This window comes from Arvicanthis niloticus, chromosome 14, assembly GCF_011762505.2.
Source record: "Arvicanthis niloticus isolate mArvNil1 chromosome 14, mArvNil1.pat.X, whole genome shotgun sequence".
Classification (NCBI taxonomy): Eukaryota; Metazoa; Chordata; class Mammalia; order Rodentia; family Muridae; genus Arvicanthis; species Arvicanthis niloticus.
In genome coordinates, this window is record NC_047671.1 from 44,819,028 (window position 1) to 44,839,622 (window position 20,595).

The 20,595-nt window shown below is 40.5% G+C and overlaps 1 protein-coding gene across 2 annotated transcripts in view; it reads right to left on the minus strand.

Moving 5' to 3' along the window:
- Stk32a (serine/threonine kinase 32A) overlaps nucleotides 1–12,777 on the minus strand; it is a 112,837-nt gene extending 100,060 nt beyond the window's left edge. Inside the window, exons 1-2 of one of the 2 annotated variants that reach the window (XM_034518221.2) lie at nucleotides 12,561–12,777; nucleotides 8,479–8,626 (exon numbers count right to left, since the gene is read on the minus strand). In XM_034518221.2, coding sequence (XP_034374112.1) covers nucleotides 8,479–8,530 — 52 coding nt within the window. In that variant the 5' untranslated portion in view covers nucleotides 8,531–8,626; nucleotides 12,561–12,777. Of the gene's footprint in view, nucleotides 1–8,478; nucleotides 8,627–12,020; nucleotides 12,233–12,560 lie in introns of those variants that run through there. The other variant, XM_076912721.1, reaches the window with a different exon arrangement.
- Between the last annotated feature and the right edge of the window lie 7,818 nt (nucleotides 12,778–20,595).

A 20,595-nucleotide genomic window follows, 5' to 3' on the forward strand; every position in this document is an offset into this window, starting at 1 on the left:
AGGAGGCAAACACTGTTATCTGCTTCCTTTTACTTATGAGAAAACAAGCCAGAGGCAAATCACTTACCTAAGTTCTCACTGCAAAAAAATAATTTCTATTTTCACAAGCTTCAAATGCTACAAACACAACTACATGGACCAAAAGAGAAGTAGTATTTTAATAGGGTTAGCTTGGTGAGAAACTTATTACCTTATTCTAATTTCCCATTTTCCCACAGAAAAATGAAACCTGGTCAGTTTGGCACTGATCCACAGGAAGCGTCTGAGAACTGTGGCTCCCTGACAGCTTGGTACTAGTTACAGGCAAAGGCAAGCTCTCAAGCTGGTTGCCTACGACCCATGAGTGGAAAATGACTCCAGTACATCATCGGTCCAGCAGCATTCCAGACAAAAGTGGCACCAAATAGTTAAGGCATTGGGACTCTAGCAAGATCTTTAAAAATATGGTGGAATTTCTCCAAAGACGTCTTCTCTGGAGCAAGTGACGGCTGCTGTGTGCACTGTCAGCCCTTCCTTTTATGAGACATAGTGCCCCAGGAAGTCTGGAATTTGCTGTGACCTATCACTGGTGCCAAGACCAAGCAAAAGACACTAAGTGTTTCATGTCCCGCTGCCTGGGCTCCAATTCATAAATTTATTCGGATGTCGGAAGTGCGTTGGTACTCTAGAAGAAACCACAAAACAGGACAGTGAGGCAAAGTGAAGGATTAATGTTTCCAACTTCTGGACACCATTCAACTGAGTCCACACGCCTGTCAGGGAGCAAATTCTCCTTTAGTCACATTTCAAGTTATAATCACTAACTTGAATTATTTATTGGAGTTACATACTCTATGTATGTACGTGTTATGTATGCATACAATATGTGTCTCTCTGTCTGTCTGTCTATCTATGCTTCCCAACTTGCATATATTATCTTTGCAAACTCTAGATTATTGTTCAAAGTAATCTCACTAGATCTCAGGAATTGACACAAAGGAAAGCTGTTAAAGACTGACTTATCAAAGAACAGATGTGGCTTCTTTGCCACATCTCTTAAATCCAGAGGGTTTGGTTATGAATCCAGAAAAGTTCCCAGGGTGTGTACTAAATGAAATGGACCAAACTTAGCCCACCACCAATTTTCATACGTTTCATGAACTAATAATCACTTTTGCATTTAATTGACCGGAAAAAAAAATCAAAGACCATCATCTGATGAGAACTGAGATTATCTGGGAATTCAAATATCACTGTCTGAAAAGTTGTTTTAGTAGGGAACTGTGTCTGTCGCACTACTGATTAATGACAGGGTTGACTGGCTATTATTGAGGCTGTCCATATTACCTATGGATCATAAAATATTTACTATCTGGTCATTACATAAAACCTTCCAACCCTTGTGCTAAATTAGTTTCACAAACAAATTTAAGAACATAAAGATGTGGAGTCCTCAAATAGGAAACAAGCTTAATTGTATTTATTGTACTGTGAACATGCCTCCAGGGAGGAGTCAAAAAATAGTTTTAAAAGGAATAGTAAAGGCTGTGCTTGATAGTTAAATTCCAAATCTATAACGCTGAGTTCCGAAGTCTTCATGTGCTATCTATTGTCACGTTCACTGTCATGTCTCATAAGTATGGTATTCCACCCCTGGCTTCTTACTGCTTATCTTTCTACATGAAACAGCCCCCAAATGATTTTATGGCTATTCACAGTTAATATTATTATGTAATCCATAAATTAAAGGCCAATAATAACTAAAGGCAAGCCAAACAGCAAGGCTTGGCTTTTCAGGATGGTCTTCTTTACACACTGTTATTGAAGACCATTTGCATACAGGCACAGGCTTACAGATTCAGTTTTTCCACGGACAGAGTTCTGAAGGAGGGACTGGTCACTGAGCCTGACCAGCTTCCACTGCCCCTCTCTAGCTCCATGGTAAGAGCAAAGACCACACCAATCAATACAAGCAATGTGACTAGAGACTGAGAATACCCTCAAGCAGTGGTAAACCTGAGAAGACAGGCCAGCTACCTAGTGAGGAATAGTATCTATGATGGAGAGGTGGTAACCTGGGGCAGATGTAATTAATTCACAGGGACCCAACTGCTCCTCTGAAGTTGTAACACAATTAGCAACTTCTGCTCACCCTCCAAAAGATCAACCAGGCATGTTAACCAACAGTACTTAATAATGCATACCTCAGGTACCTTCATCCCCACCCTCTCTCTTCTTATACCCAGAGCTCACATCAGTTCCCTAAAGACAAACCTGGCATCACTGGGCCCTGTTATTTGTTCCTTTCCCCCAACACACCTTGGTTAAATTTCTTTCTAGTTTGCATGCTAGTAATATCTTTGGTTGGTATCTTAGGACTGGGCACAGTTTTCTGGAATCCCTGGCGCTAAGGCTTTTTTCCTAAATCTTTAGTTAAAGTTACAAGTTGTTTGGACAAAAAGGGTTATCATCAGCAACTACTTTACTTGTTCATAAAAATACTCTTGATAATAAAATAAGCATAAAGATGATGTTTTTTAAAAACCCAGCTGTTACTTCAAACAAATACATCCAACACCCCAGAATTAAACCAAGCTCTCCTGTGTTTGCCTCATTAACCTTAACAGACATGAAACATGCTGCAATGAAGAATGTAGAAAGAGCACTTAGGAAATAATAATCACACTTCATATGCAATATGAAAATCCTATTATGCTTCTCCAAATTGTATTTTAAAAATTTCACATCAAGTCTGTTCCTATTTAACCAAAAAAGGGGAAATGGCCTGAAAGGATGCTTGCAAAACAACCTCTCATTTCCTAAACTGAAACCCACAGAATATTTTGTACCACAAATTATGTCAGTTTCCACAGAAGTAATAGTTTAATTTTGAAATATATCATTTCATCTCAAGAAGACCGAGATTTTAATATCCTAGGTCATTCCTGAACCTTTGATATACTAATAAGAGTGTGGATTACTAAAGAGAGAGGCGCTACCTTCCCAGATTTGAATAAATTCTCTTGAATGTGTTCCTGATTGCCTGCAACACTCAAGCACAAAGCCAAAGTGCTAGCTCCAACGTTGAGGTCTGTTTCCTTGGCTTTCTAATTTGTCTCTCTTTTACTTTTCCAGCACCTTTTCATGGAGAAATAAAGTACTTTCAAACTAAAAATGTTTCCACAAGCAGTAGGACTTAAGGTTATTAATAACAAAAGGAATTGACTGAGTATTAGGCTACCAAGATGGCAGAGATATTTAAATAAGACAATTCCATTGAGGTAAATTTCTCTTAACTTTTCTGACTACTCCAATCTAACATAATAACATAACATGAAGTAATATTGCTCTACTCTAATCTGCAATTCACTGTCCTACTCTCTTGAGTAGACACATGTAAATACCAAACTTTTTCCTAGCTGGAATCAATTCAGAGAACCTCCTCTTTTTTTGGATTGAAATCTCTGGCCAGTTTTCTTGGCCCAACATTTTGAAGAACCCCCATTGCCTCTGTCACTGAAGATGTTGGAAACTGGAAACAGCCACATATCCTAGGAGACAAGTGTTGCCAAATGAAAGAACATTGAGTTTCCACCGAATCCAAAGAAGAATGCAATAACTGAGCCCTCCCTCCCCCTCTCTCTTCCCCTGCAAACTCAGGGCATTGATGAACTCTTTAGAGAAACTTTTAACCTAAGGCCAATTTTCCTTAGCTTAGGTACAAAAGGCAGCTGACTCTTAGCCTAACTAAGCCAATTTTTCACCTCTCTGCTCTCTGTGTATGCCTGGAAACATATTACTACCCATCACCACTGCAAGACACCCTCTTTTTGTTGATTTTTTTTTACAACTTTTCAACTTTTAAAATACTAATTTAAGAAAACAAGCAGACCCAATTAGCAATTCTATCACAACCAAGAAAACCAGAACCACTGCATTCAGACAGATGAACTAAAGTAAATTTAACAACAATATTAACATTAAAAACAAAAGTGACTTGCATTCATGTTTTTGTGTGTGAATGACAAATTCATTTACAATAGTAACTTTTTCTCAGCATATGTATATAGTCATTAAGTGTGGGGGGAAAAACTTGTCTGCTGATCAAATTAAGTTACTTTAATAGTCACTTTGGGACTAAAAGAGAAAAGAAAAGGATGAAAGAAAATATCATCTTAGAGAGATAAAAGACAAGCCATGATTGGATTATATGCATTTCTATAGAACCTATAAACCTGTATTCTGTCAATTTCATTTAATTGATATTGTCATTAGTCAGCCACATTGACTGTGGTATCTGCTGTCACATTTAATCTATTTATTTCAGGGAGCTCAAGTACTTGAAAGAGCTCATGCTAAGAAAGTCTGGCACTAACTAGTAAATCCTACTACTAATTACCATTCGTTGGGTGGTTACTTTACATGGAACATCTTACTGCTTCACTTATATTCTTTTTCTTAAGTCTTACAAGTATCCAAGAATGTATACTAAGCATGTAAGATTTGCTTTATAAGAAAAAAAGTAATTTGGCTGGAGAGATGGCTCAGTGGTTAAGAGCACTGATTGCTCTTCAAGAAGACATAGGTTCGACTCCCAGCACCCACATGGCAGCTCACAACTGTCTGTGAGTCCAGTTCCAGGGATTCTGACTCCACTGTCACACAGACATACCTGCAGTCATATCAATCACCAAGGCACATAAAATAAAAATAAATAAATATTTTTTAAAATGGAAAAAAAAAGAACTAAATAAGCAAAACTTTATGCTCGTAGCTAGCAAATAAATCTCCCAGTTTGCATCATCAACCAAAGTACCAAACAGGATGACTCTTTCAAGGTCAGAGGTCAGATGAGCCGCCACAACCTTCAGGTATCAGGATGAACTCTAACAAGGAGAGTTCACCTCAAGGGACTTCTAGCAACAGTTCATCTTCATTCTTAATTATCTTCAAAATGAACAAACCACTCATATGAGAAATAACTTACATAACATTGTCAGAGAAAACTATTCAGTATTCTTCTCGACTCTATATACTGGGAATATTAAACCACTTAAAGGAAATGTTAAATACTTTTTTTCCATCACATTAAAGGGTTCTTCTCTGCAGCATTTTTAAAGTAATTAAATTGGCTCATTTAGTGCTCTAGATTCTGGCCCAGTTTGATTATTTATACAAAAATATAGATATAAAAATGAAATAGATATTTGATTGGCCAGGGATTTTTTTGTCCTTGTTAGTATCCATTGGGCAGAAACTTGAAAGCAGTCAAACACAGCCTTAGCTTGTGCTCAGTCCACAGCTGCACAAAGCGCCAAATGAAGCCCATAGGAATTACTGAACTGAAAAACAAACAGAGGCTGGGGGCTGGCTCAGTGAAGAAAATGAACATGAACACAAAGTTCAGAGCCCCAGAACCCAAGTAAAAGCTAAAGGTGATTGTTATCCCAGAATTATGTTAGGGGAAAGAGACAGGCAGATTCTGATGTCGGGAGTGGGGAGGGCAGATTTCTGGCCAGTCAATCCAGCAGAAACATCACAATGTCAACTGCTGCCCTCCACACAGGAGTACCTGCGCATGTGCGCAAGGGCTTGCACGCATGCGTGTGTACACACACACACACACACACACACAGTGACTTCATCAGAGTACTGTGCCTTTTCTCCTCAAAATGTAATGATCTTATGAAGGGATAAACTCATGTGGAAAGTCATCTTGGACAAACTCACATGCACCAATGATTGCCATGATGCAGGTGAGTGCATACTCCCCAAATTGTCATTCTCTGTGTTCTGGATTTGCTTTCCCCTCTGCTTGAACTATTTTTCTGAGGCCTCTGTAAAATAGCTCCTTCTAGTTCCAGCGATCACTGTCCTACTGCCCCCAAGATGACTCAGAGTCTTTTCCTTGGTGAACTTCCCAGGTTTGTGTTCTTGACACATGATTACCTTCAATCTTTAGGTGACAGCCTCCAAGTGAAAGAACAAAGGCCAGGCTCCCTTCTTCCTCAGTTCTCTGAGCCTAGCAGTGACAGGCTCACAGTAGACCAGTGCTTCTCAGCCTTCTTATTGTCATGACCCTTGAATACAGTTCTTTCTGTTGTGGTGACTCTCAATCATAAAATTATTTTCGTTGCTACTTCATAACTGTAATTTTGCTACTGATTGAATCATAATGTAAGTATCTGACATGCAGGATGGTCTTAGGCGACCCTTGTGAAAGGGTTGTTTGACATTCTCAGGGGTTATGACCCACAAGCTGGGAACCACTTTCAGTAGACTGGTAATGGCCTATGTAAATGAACTGGGAGCTTAACCCCTGTGAGAGGCAGAGAGGAAATGTTCTGTTTATTTTAGATTTTCTCTTTATGAAGGCTGTTTGTTGTATGTTCTTCCAGTGGGTTTAGGACAGGATAGCCAAAAAGGAACAATCTAAGGATGTCAAGACCTACCTAGTTTTAAAGGCTAACTCTTTTCTAATCTAACTTTATTGTTAAAATCATTTAAAGACAGACAACTATGAAGTTTATCAAACCACTAGATATATAGCTATCTCTGGTACTCCGTAAGAAAAATGTGCTTTCTCATCCTCACAATACCCTACCTCCAGGTGATGTAATGCCCCTCCCAACTTAAGAATGAATTTGATATCCATTTTCTGACTCTTTTTACTATGCAGATCTTTCTCATGCAACCACTGGTTCATTGTCCACAAAGAGCATAGTGAACCCCATGAAAAGCAAGTCTGACCATCTTTCTGCTTTAAGGATGGGAGAGTCACATAACATTGATAGTCTCTAGAACCTTCCTTACACTACTTGATAAAACAAAGGAAGACACCAAAAATAGCAATGAAAAGTTTAAGAGCTTCCCAGTGATGTAATTATTTCTATCCCCATGGAATTTTTTCTAGAGAGCAGAGTGATGCTATTCCTATGTTGATGACAAAAAGTTGTATATATAAAACAAGGTGTGTGGAACAGGCAAATACTCTGTATTTTAGTGCATCCAAACACTCAATGCCAGAATGTGTTCATCAGCCATAGCAAACATATCGGTATCAGTATCCTATCTGTGACAAACTTCAAACTGCCCCCCACCCACCCCCTTTTTGTAATAAGAACTTATTTTCAGAAGGTTTGTGGCTACCCAAATCAATAAAATGCATTTTGCAGGCTATCTTAGAAGTTGAGTATGTGCACGTGAATCAAAGTGCCAGACCAGATCAGATCCTTAAAGAAATGAGTACATTTTTCTGACTTTTCTTTCTTAACAGCTGGATGTTAGATATAAATGGACCATCCATCCATAAGGGTGAGGTCATGAGCACTCCTCTAGAGATGGAAGAAGACAGGGAAAGCAGGGTACTTGGAGCCAGCTCCCTAGCTCTGTGTTTTCCAGATAGCTAGAGAAGGAAGCATATATCCATTTTTCATGATCTGCTTCTGTTTTAAAGATCAAACCCACATTCTAACACAATGAAGTTGCCTGGAAGATCCAGAGGTAGCTGTGTTATTTAGCCAAACAATGTGTTCTGAGCTAGAAAGGATTTTCGGGTTTTTTTTTTTCTACCTCTTTATTGAAGTGAAGACCGAACTAGAAGACTAGACACATTTCTTGATCTGAACAGCTAGCTGATAGTAGAATTAGTTGAAGGTTCAATGGAATCCTGAAACTCCACTTCGCCCTTCTCCTTTCTGGTGTAATTAGAAGAACTCTTTAGAAGATATTCTGGACTCCCTCTCTGGGAAGCCTGGACAGCTTACTACTTAGAACCCGGTGTTCCTTTGTCTAAGAGTGTAGTCAACAGCGACCACCCAATACACTCCAACTAGAGTGCCTAGTCTACCATGGGAAGGAAACAAGACAGAGCAAGGCACTGGCCCTATCTCAATGTGCCACTGCTGGGACTTGATGGGGAGGAAGGAGGACTAATGCCTGTACTCCTTGCCTAATTAACCCTAGCCTTTAGTGTTTCCCTTTTCCTCAATGAAACTGATTATTTTCACAATGACCCCCAACTGTGAAATGTCTGGGATACAGAAATGTGGCACTTGGAAATTCAGAAGGCATTTACTTAATCTACTTTTTAAAACTCAATTCTATATTATGAGGAGAGAGAGAGAGAGAGAGAGAGAGAGAGAGAGAGAGAGAGAGAGAGACTGAGACTTGCCACAGGAGTGACTTCAACTGTCAAAGGAACAGCAAAGGAAACACATAATCATCTAAATATCTACCATGGGCTACAGCACTCTTTAAAGCAGGGAAGCCACTAGTAGAATGGTAGTGATTTATGAAAGTTGCCAAAGGCATCATAAAAAGTAAACAATACATTCTAGATATCAACACACAAGGTCCTTGAGATTCATCCTGCTGTGTTCACTCTCCCCCCATCCTTAGTTACCCTGTAGACCCTCCTACTTACTGTGAAGCCATGTGCTTATATTTTGATTTCACAACATTCCATTTTTTTACATGTCAGTATGGCACATTTCTTACCGTCTTCATTTTCATCAAACACTGGTGCTTTGCTCGAAGTGTTGGCTCCCATGGTCAAGTCTGAACTGACCTGGACACTCTAGTTACAGTATCCTGGAAGACACACTCATCTTTGTTCAATGTAGGTCCCAGAAGATTGGCTGGATATCTAGGAGAAAGGGGTGAGAGATTATCCTTATAATACAGTATGTGATAAATGCCCTGAATGCAGATTGTAGCAAAAACATTTATTGCTATCGCAAAAACTTTGTCCTTAAGAATAATAATAAAAATGACAGTGGGGCAACAGGAGAAGCCACACCGCACAGTGTCATCAAAAGCCAACCTCTACTTATAAAGTAGTAGGAAAGCAAAATACATTCCCAGGTATTAAGAAAATTTTAAAGCGAGGTCAGTTAAGTGATTTTAAAATTAAAATAATTTTAGCAAACCTCTCTCTATATTTTAAAAAATAGGGTAACTTTCCATTTCCATTTTTTGCTGTGTGACCAAGAACAATCTTAAAATCTTTACTCTTAAGCATGAAGTTGCCTTACTTTCCCCTCACCCTGGAAGAAACCACATTTGGTTGGACGTTAATAGGGAGTAGTTGGCTTCCTCCAAACACTTTCTCCTGAACTTGGAGTTGATAATGGTCTTTACCCAAAAGGAGAGTAAACATACATTTAACTCTCTGTAAATATACGGCACATACATTCATATGTTCATATTATGTGAGTATTCATATTCATGTTGTAACACCTGAATATGCATGTTATGTGACATTTATAAAATTTGTTTGTTTGAGGGCAGATTCTCTTATGTAGCTGAGGCTGTCCTTCAACTCTTGTTTACCTACCTCAACCTCAGTAGTTTGGAGAGTACCGATGTTCACCATTATCCCTGGCTTATACATCTGTCACACAAAGTCACTGTGTAGAAATACTGGCTAGCCTGGGATTTTTTAGAACTATGAAAACAGTCTGTGTACTGAATATACAAACATAGATACATATGTAACATAACACATAAAGTACTTTTATAATGTACATGATCAATTGCTGATCACATTGGGGCTCAAATTATACCATATAACTTAGCGATAAACTCTCCTTTAAAGTGGACATGTACTCACTGATCCCTTTAAAAACATAAATGTAAAGACTTGACATCCTGGCAATGTCTGGGTTCCAATCCTAAAAATTGTATGGGCATGGCCTTGAAAGAGTTACTTAGCCTCTGGCCACTAAAGTGGGGACATAACAGTGACTCCTTCAGGAATCACAAGCTCAAATGCCTTTAAATGCCAGGAAGCTCACACAAAAGACCAGATCAGACCAGACCAGGTATGGGACATTCAGGTGCTATAAGGGCAATGGTGGTGGAACCGACTTACTCTAGAAATGCATTTGTGATCAGATGCAGAAACTGCTGCAGTGTGGAAACACTGGCTGGGGAATTTTAGAGCTATGGGAAGAGGGGATGAGCCAGATTTTATAAAAGAACATTTTAAAATTCAGCTCAACTATACAGCTCAAAAATATTTTGCTTGGGAAAAACATGATTTATAGATGTAGATAGTAAAGTAATAGAATGAAAGTAACTAGCAAAGCACCTGGCATACACAGTATGGAAAGAGTGTTTATTTCCACTATTTTAATAGGTGTAATATTTCCTTGGCATTTCTTACTTTTTAACTGTTGACACTTGTTGATGTTTTGTTTAGTTCATTTTTCCCCTTGGACTTTTTACAGATGAAGAAATACTTATTTAGATGCAGAATTAGAGGAAGTATCCAAGGCAGCCTGGTTTATGAATAAGTTATTTTTTAAAAAAAAAAAAAAAGAACCTGGGGAGCCCCAAGGTGTAGAAGAGAAACTCATTTTCTCATTAGGAAAATTTAAGTCAAGCCTTCATTTGGAAGGAGGATCCATTAAGGAATTGCTACTTTTCCAACTAAATGCCAACCGCTGGCAAAACGCCTTATGGCCTTTAGAAAGAATCATTTAATGGGGAGCAAAGAAAGAGTCAGCAATTAGGAAGTGACCAATTAAGTGGACTAGGGTTGGGGAGAGGGTGGAGCAGTAGTAACTGGTGGCTGAAGCAAACTCGATGGGATCTCTGACGCCCAGGAAGAACTGGTGTCTATGTAAGTTAAAAACAAATCAAAAGGCCTTTAAACAAAAGAACAAAGAATTAAGGAAAAGCATGTAGGATGCTCAGTGCATTTGACAGAGGATTAAGAAATAGCACTGAGTATTCTTTGTGCTTCATTATTGCCTGCAGTCTAGAAAAGAAACACCAGTGTCTCTACCACCAACAAATTAGAAAAGGAAAATTGGTCCGATACATTTTAAGGAACAGTGACTTTTAACACTGCAGAGTTGGGCTATCCTCCCTTACATCCGGGAGCAGTCTCAGTGCATGGGTTCACACCCCATGGCAACTCGACCACTCTTGCATTTTTCTTCACACCTTATGTTTCTCTCGAGTAGCCCATCTTTCGGCCACCACGCAAGATGTGTCAAGCGTTGACCTCACATGCTGTCAAATCAGATGAAGAAAGAGGTGGGAATATTATCAACTTCTTTCACATTTTAGACCTCCATTCTGGTGTGCACATTTTATGAACTGCAGAGCCAGCAATTTAACTGGGAGAAAAGTCCATGGGAAGGGGACCATTGCCATATTTCTTAACATCTTCTTCTCCCATGATAGCTACCACACTTCATCTAGTTTCAAATTCTCTTTAACTTTCTCCCCCACCCATTATGTGCCTAACTAAATTAGATAAGTTTCTCTCATGACTAGAAAGAAATAGGCCCTTCTCGGGCAGAAAAAAATGGTGACTCATTCTTTCCAGTCTGTTGAATAGAGAACAGGAGAGATGTAGGACTATTTCCATAAAACCTCTACCCTTCCTGACCTCGTGTTCCAGACGTCCTCAGCATTAGCTGAGCTTCAAATACAGCAGCCATGCACAGATAGGGAATCCCTAAGCACAAAAAGAAGATAATTTGTCTTGCAGGGATGGACAAGAGTTCCCATTGTACTTTGACCCCATTATTACCAGATTGTTAAATGTGACCTAATTTTCTAATATCAGCATCTCAAGTGTGCCTTGGAGCCTTGGACTAGTCAGGAGGCTCTGAGCAGCTGCCTCCCTCGAGACTCCTTAGAGTTGGAGAACACCAGGTCTGATGCAAAGATGTTGCAACATCTGACAGCACCGTATAGATTTCATTATCACAACGCGTCCAGTCATAATTATTATTTTTTTGCATTTGAAAAACAACTAAATTGAAAACATTTAGAAACCCAGGAAAGAACAAAAGCAGGATTCATCAACGTCAGCAAACATTCTCTATTAACAATTGTTTGAATTTTTCAACTCTGTTTTCCTCAGTTTTAGGTATTGAACGTTACTGGTAAGAAAACATTTCCACATTAGCCCTCAAGCCAAGTAGACTGCCCGTTCCCACCTCCCAGAGACAGCTCACGGATCTGCACACACCTCCACACTTTTAAAACCCGAAAAGTGTTTTAAAGTAAGCCATCCAAACCTGGAGGAGGTGCGCCTATTGTCTTGCTGTGCTCCTTAGCCATCCTATTTCTGAGATCTAAGAATGAGCGTGCACGTCTTCACAGCTCCGATCCACGGTTTTTAAGTGCCGCTTAGCAATCCACAGAGTGAATACAGCACATTTACTTTTCTGTGAGAAACCGTTCAAAACTTCTCGGCTTCCGATGGGGCAGGGAACCTTGTGGAGACTAAGACAAACTGGGAAAACGATGCTCGCTTACTTTGAAGCTGGATGGAAGACGCTGGTGGGAAAACTTCCCTTCATCATTTCAACCCGGGGAATATTTCTTGAAGTCTTTGGGGCCAAGTGGAGGAGCACATGCCAGTAATAGCTAGGGTGGGTCCTTCCCTCCATTTGGCTGTGTGAGTTAACCTGAACGGTTGCCTCTGTATTCTTTCTTCATCCCCTATCCCTTGAACTTCTCAGCTACCCACCAGTGCCCCTCTTCACACAGGGCGATTTGCTATGTGCAATCACCACTCACCCAGTCTACACCCTTTCCCCAGCCTTTCCACTCACCTCTGGATGATGCTTCCATCCGAGGAGCAGGGGCTAACGGCACTCAGCAGGCCGGGAAAGACGGAAACAGAAGACACCTGCCGATCAGGACGCGGCTGGGGAAATGGCCCCGCAGGGCTGCGCGCTGGGCTCAGGCACCTGAGGCTGCAAAGGGGACCCAGCGCAGCCACGCAGCTCCCCAGCGAGGGGCGGGTCCCGGGTGAGGAGGAGAGCGCCGAGCAGCCCGCCAGGGGCGTCCCCAGACGGCGCCCTCCCCCGGAGGGAACTGCCAGTCGCCTGGATGAGCGCCAGTCGCCCGGGGATTGTGCTTCGCTGGCGGGGGCAGTACGAGCGCCCCAGGAGGGCGAGCCGGAAAGCAGGAGGGCGTGGCTGGGAGCCCGGGACTCTGGCTCCATCTCAAGCAGCCTTAAACTGAGCTTCCCCAGCTTCCCAGACCCAGGGGGAGATCTTTCCCAAAGTAATACTTGGCGGGAAGTCCTTCGACCTTGATCCCTGGCAACGGGGGTCTCTGAGAGGTGATGGGTGTCAAAGTGGCCTGAGGGGTGATGGATGTGAAAGTGGCCGGGTGTAAGATTAGTAAATTAATAGACGGTCCATGCATTGGCCCATTTTACTGCTGGTGGAATTGAGGCACAGGACATGGAATGGTTGCCCACTGTACCAGAACCACCCATCTGTGGGGAGACTCCTGGCCCCTAGCTTTTCCTCCATCTCTGTACACATACCTGCTGGTGTAAGTTAGAGTGGAGACCCCTACAAGTACAGAAGAGTCAGGTGGACTTCCATGGCAGCTCCCTCTGCTTCCTTGGCAATCATCATCACAGTTAAAGTGACTTATTGTTCCTCTCCAAGGGCAGGGTCACAAGCCAGCCAAGGGGAGAGTGGTGGTGCAGCACTTCCTTCTGACAGTGTGTGACAGCAGGGCAGCTGCCAGGCAGGAACAAATGGACAGTGGCGGTCTAGACTGAAACTGGCAACACATTCTGTCTATCTTCACATTTGCCTGCCATATAGGAATTCCAGATAAGCGCTGCCTCGGATCCATAAAGAGAAACTGTAAATGAGAACTCTGGGGCTAAAACTCCCATTACTTGCAAGCTTTAAAAATGTTTTCTAAGAAACTGTTAGTCAAACAGAATGTGTCTGTGACAAAAAAAAAAAAAAAAAAAAAAATGTCGTTTTTCGGACGCTGTCCTTGAATATAGCTAGCTGTGGTTTCACAAGAGTGAAAAGACAGAACTGTACTAAACTTCTCAGGGTGGCACCTGGTGTCTGAGAAATATATACTGAAATTGTTGAAGGCTCACCACTCACTTTAACCAAATGTTTCAGGACAAAACTCTGCGGTGCTAGAGGCACTTTCCTATTCTTTCTCTCCGTTAAACATGAATTCTGTTCTTCTCAAGTATTTTAAAACACTGTCTTTATCTTACCCACGTGCTTATTTTGCCTTGGGCATTTAAAAGGGCAGATGTGCTTAGTGTCCAGACATTTGTAGCTGAACTGGGGCTCATTGGGGTGGGGTGGGGCACTTGCTTCTCTGATGTTTTAGTTTTTGCAGCTTTGTGCTGATAGCTCCTTATGAAAAAAAAAATTGTTTAGACAGGAATTAGACACTACAAATTAACATTTAATATGGTAATTTGACATAGCTTGCACATAGGGATTAAAAGTAACCAACAGGGAAAGAAACTTTTTAAAGAATTTATTATAGTGGAGAGTTTTATTTTTTAAGCAAAACATAGGCACCTAGAATAATATTATTTTGTATAGCCTATATTATTTAACAATACCCTTGATTACCAAGAAATTTGACACACACTACAAATTGATGTAATCCATATTAATATCACTAACACCCATCCAATCTCCCAAGATATAATGAGTTCTATTTTATTATTAAATAAACTAAGACAGCAAGAAAGTGGATGGAGACTAGACCAAAGTCTCTTAAAACCTCATTGGTTGACAGGGAGAGCTGTAGAATCAGACAGACTTTCAGTAAAATGCCCAAACTGCCATTTCTGAGGTGTTGGCTAAGTCACCTAAAGGCTCCAAGCTTCAGTTTCTCAATGTCAGTAAAGACAGGCGAGGATTGAGTGAGATACATAACAGTAAACTTAACGTGGACAGCAGAGAGCACACACTCAAATTAGCAAGTGTTAAAGCTACCAGTTCAGGGCTAGGGGCAGCTCTGTGGTTAAGAGTACTTGTTTCTCTTGAAGATCCAACTCCCAGAACCCACATAGTGGTTTACTACCATTTATTATTCCAGTCTCAGGGGGATCTGATGCCTTCTTCCAAATTCCATGGACACTAAACATGCATGTGGCATGCACATATCATACACAGAGAAAATGACACTCACACATAAGATAAAAATCAAAACTCTAATAAAAAAATTTAAGATTGTCATCTCAGTAAACAGGCTACTAGGTTGTAGCCCATCCTTCTCAGGCCTGCTCTGCAAACCACTCTTCTGCAGCTTCAGTCATGTTTGCATAAAACAAAGCTGGAGGTCAGCCAAGGTCATGTGATCCTTACAAGCTTGGCATGTAAGAGGTTTTATTTTAAAAAGTTATATTGCTCATGACACATGAATTGTTAAATGAAAATGTTAATGCAAGGCATGGGATATTTTCATAGGAGTTATTGGTCCAGGAGACCCCAGAGGTCTGCAAAACAACACAAATTATTGCCATTGCCCTAGGTAACTCACTGTAACTACTTGGTAAGAGCCTATCACCAAAGACCTAAAGAAATAAATCAATCTCAAACTGATAGGAGGACGTTTCCTCCCTGTGAGCTAGCTTCTATAGTGCTAGAAAGGGCTATTTGCCCAGGGGATGAGGGAGGGGGAGAAAAACCATCAATGGTCTTACCCAGCATAGGACTCTGTATGTTACATTACCCACCTATCCCACCAGCGCAACAGGTGCACAAGTGTTATAGGGTAATGACGTTATGATTGGATTCCAGGTCTGCTGCACTGGAGGGAATTCCAAGCCTGGTACTGTAATCTCTAACAAAGGTCCATGGCTTGGGATGTTCTAGGGTAGAACTTGCTATAGCTATTTTGTTCAATAGTCATGTTGCCAAATTGGTTCCAAATACTAATGTGTATACAAATAAACTCGGGCTTCTCCCAGCCTTGGTCAGAGAAGCTTCTTTTCTGCAGTGGACGGTGATCAATGTAGAAATGCATAATTAAGCAAGGTTCTGAGAACAGAAGATTTCTGAGCCCTCTTATCCAACCCCCCAGCCCCCAACACACACTGCCAAGACTCAGGGACCATCAAGGAAGAAAAAGTGCAAAGTATGTAAGAGCTGGAACAAGAGTTGTGAAATGCATTCTTCTGTGCATGACATAGTTTTGCCCTTATGAACTCTAGGAGACTGTGGTTGCCTGCATATGACCTACACAACATCAAGCCAGCCAAAATACCAGCATGAGTGGGGTAGATGATCTCAAGCATGCAGAGAATTGCAAGAGGAAGGAGAATCATTTCTTTTGAGAATATAAATGGTGGGGCTCCCATGTTCTATCAGATGCCCCCATGCTTACACACACATGAGTAGCACTAAACAGATTTAGTGCTTAGTCAGTTGGAAAGAGTGTGTCAGGAGGAGACATGATCATATTTTATTGTATACATGTCTGATAGTTTCTAAAGTAACAAAAAATTGTTATGACTGTATTCTGTCTGTCAAGAACACACTTGTTTCAATCAATAGTTGTGCAAGAAGATAGTTGTATTATTTTCTCTTCTTTACTTAGTTGCTCATACTGCCTACTGTTCCACACACATCTCTGTGGGGAAAGGGCAGCCTGCTATGGCCTAGGTACTTAGACAATTAGGCTATGTGCGTCTGACAATCTCTGGAGCCCCCCAGTGGAGAGGAACACAAAGTAACCAGTAAAACAGGAAGCAGGGATATTAAAAGTAAATCATGGTTTACACCATAAGTTTTAAGACTGGTCTTCAACCATGTATCTCTTGTCTTGAAATGGTCTGATACCAACTGCAGTTAAAATAAAGTGATGCTCTTTACCTGTCTTAGTTACTATCCTATTGCTGTGAAGAGACCCCATGACCAAGGCAACTCTTATAAAAGAAGGCATTTAATTGAAGACTTTCTGACAGTTTCAGGTTAGTCTATTATCGTCATGGTGGGGAGTGTGTTGCCACACATGGCAGGTATCATACTGCAGAAGTAGCTGAGAGGTACATCTTGACCACAGACAAACAGAGAAAGTGTGTGTGTGTGTGTGTGTGTGAGAGAGAGAGAGAGAGAGAGAGAGACAGAGAGAGAGAGAGAGAGAGAGAGAGAGAGAGACAGACAGACAGACAGACAGACAGACAAGGTCTGCTGTGGGCTTCACTCCAAACCCACTCCCAGTGACACACCTCTTCCAACAAGACCACGCCTCCTAATTCTTCCCAGACAGCTTGCCAGCTAAACATGCAGATATATGAGTCTTTGGGGACCAATCTCATTCAAGCTGCCACATTAACCTAGTAGCCATTGTCTTAAGCTGCATGTCCCTTGCCATTCTGTTCAATTAATTTATCTTGAGTCAGGTTTCTCTACAGCCAAACTGCCTTTCTGCAGACTGTGCTGAGTTTGCCTCTACCACAGGACATTTGGATAGATCTTTATAGACGGACTATAGAGATGCTTCTGGGTTTCATTTCATTCAGCTGTCACATCAGTTTCTCAACTCACATTTATTCTGATCTGAGATGCCAGCCCTCAATCTCTTATTTAAAATTCTATCTTGGTCTCTCATCCATATTCCAAAATATTCCTGGATTCCTCCTGCCCTTACCATGAGCTGTTGTAACTATTTCATTGCATGACTACTGGGCTTCATTCCCCTAACTGGATGCAAAGCTATAAAAGACAAGAACAACCTCTATGTGGCCAATCCCTGCATGTGCAGCACTTAACCTGGTAGACGTCATAAAAAACACATCCTGTAAAATAAATGTTTGTCCTGGAAGGAAATACAATAAAGTCATATTATACCTCAAAGCAGTAAGCATATGAAGGAAGTGGCCCTTTGTAAGACAATTTGTGAAGGAAACTAATACTTACAGGCACTGAATCTCAAACCTTAGGGTTTGAAAGTTTTGGAAGGAGCCTCCAAGTCTGGAAAATGGAGACATAAGGGTGTAATGTTTGGGGAAAATAATAAAAAGTTCAGTGTTATTGGATTAACAGAGTGAGGTGTGCAAAATGGATGAGAACACCTTGAGGAAAGAAAGATGGTGTGAAAAACACTGAATTTTTAAACAGGGCATCAGTGGGAAGCCTGTAGATGTGTTAGCAGAAAAACAGATCCACTAGCAATTCCATTTCAGTAAGACCAGTCTTCCCTTTTTGAATAGCAGGAAGCGTTCCTTTTTTTTTGTTTTGATATGTAAATTATACCCATCTGTTTAGAAGGTGTGTTCTCATAATAAGATTCTAACTCTTCACAGTTATAATCAGGTTTTAGCCCAGTGCCTCTAATTTAGTAAGTTGTATGATGTTTGCTGAGTCCAACACTGTATTGAGTTTTACCTGGTTTTTTCGCACGAACAAGCTAGCCACCTTGAGATATAACCTGTAATGATCTCTTATACCTATTTTTCTCTCAGTTACTATCCTGAATGAGATTCTTCCATTTGTTTTTTCCAACTTCACTAATTGACTGAACTGCACTGTTTCCAAATGCCTTTTACAAACTCTGTAATTCCTTCATTATCTGTTTAATTACCCATTTGGCTGTATTGATCATTTGCACACAAGTAAGGAGGAGCTCCTTGCCAGGAGCTGTAGATAGGAAGACAGATATCCTACTTCTGTTCTTCAGGACAAACTCTGCTGAACCCTAATACACAGCAGACTGTGGTTAGTGCTCACTCTGGGAGTCAGACACAACTTCACCGAGAGACACATACTTAAAAAGAAAGGGGGAGTCTTAGTCTGGTGTCTTAAACACAAGGTAAACATAGTATCTAAATACCTGACAATCTTCTTGAAAAATAGTAAAGGAAAGGAAAATTGGTGTAATTTAAAGCACACAAAAAATGAAAGCTTGTGGATCGTTATATACGTATAAATGAAGCATCAAAAAAAAGTATGAGCAGTGTAAATATTTACACCAGTGATTCTCACCCTCTTAATGCTGAGTTTCTGTAATACAGATACTCATGCTGTGTTCCTCTGAGTATATAAACGAAAGTACCCAGTGTAGTCTGGAGGTGTCACCAAAGCTGTTACAGAAGATTAGTATCTGTGCATGGTCCTTCAAGAAAGTGTTAACTAGTAATAGAGAGGGAATAAAGAACAAAGGGTCTATCCAGAGGAGCAGTGTGGACTTGGAGTTTCAGAGCAGCTGGTTAAGGAGGATACAGACTATCCACACAGAATGAACCTCATATGCAATGTAACAAAGCAATGTAAACTGCACATGAGACTTGAACTCTGTGGTGGTATCATCTGCTCTCAGAATAGAAAATGGGAAAAGTGACTTAGGGATGCTTCCCAAACTCTGAGGTCTGGTTTGCTGGCAAAGCCAGGGATGTTTACATTGCAGTACCCGTCTCTTTTCTGAACCACACAGGTACACATGTTGTACATTTTTAATCCTAAAAATAGCCTTCAATAACAAAAGATACAAACTTTAAAACAACACTCATAGGGAGGAGATTTAAATCATCCACTCTCTTCTCTTCACATACCTAATTTGTACTTGCTTTCAGGTCCACATCACATGCCACTCTTTGGTGACACAGTCTTAGTCACCTCTGTACTAGACATTGATATGTACATCAAAAGTCCTCCTGAAAACACAGACAATTTTATCTCTCTCTCTCTCTCTCTCTCTCTCTCTCTCTCTCTCTCTCTCTCTCTCTCATCATTGAACATTTTGAGATACAGTCTTAATATAGAGCTAGGCTAGCCTTGAACTCATGATGTGATACAGGTTGGCCTCAGATTTGCAGTTCTCCTGCCTCAGAACCTTGATTACTGAGATTATTGGCATTTGCCACTATGTTCTCTTTAATTTTTTAACTATATTCTATATTGTAGAGAATAATTTTTAATTTTTAGTTCAAAGAAATTTTGACTGAGGAAAAATATGTATATACTCTCATTTTAACACACATACAAAGTGCATCTGTGTAGGCATAATGTTTTTGTCCATTGTGTAAAGACTATCCTTGCATTTTACAAATGTTGATTTCTCTGCTCCCACATCTTGTTGCAATCCAGACATGACATTGCAATATTTATTCTAAATTTCTCCTGTTTCAAGTTTGTGTAAACAATGCTCACCATTTATTCTCCGACTTGTCAATAAAAGCTGATCAGCCAATGGCTGGGCAGAAGAGATAATAGAGTAGGACTTCCACTAGCCAGGGGAGGGAGAGAGATGGATTACGGGGATTTGCCATGAGAAAGGGGTCCCAGAGATATCCTGGTAGAACATACCTGAAGAGCAAGACCAACACTAAAATGCAAGTCTCTCTGGGATTTTAGCTGGAAGGTAGTCCAGATTAGCCTAGAGGATTAAAATAGATCAATGACTGCCCAGGTTGTATGCTGTAAAGTTAGATTAAATACATACAGTAGTTTCAGTCTCATTCATTTGAGGGCTAAGCAGGGGTATAGAAACAATACAGTTTTAAAAATACAATTACATATACACGTACCAAAATACCCCAAGATAGCCCACTAATGTGAATAATTCTTATATATTAGTTACATTTGTAATGAATAGTTTAAATAAGAAAGGAAGGAGACACGTGGCTTTGTTCTCCACATCACTGTTATTCCTCGTCTTTTGAGAGATGAAATAATTACTGTGACAGAAAGTGAAAAAAAGAATGAACCTTTTTTCTTATGAATAAATTAATTTCCATTCTTTGGCTGCTAGTTCTCTTTGGAAGCCTTTAATTCTAGCATACACATATCTCAGACACAGCCATACACCAGCATATGCATGTATTCATTCTCAAAATGCAGAAATATGCTAAACTTG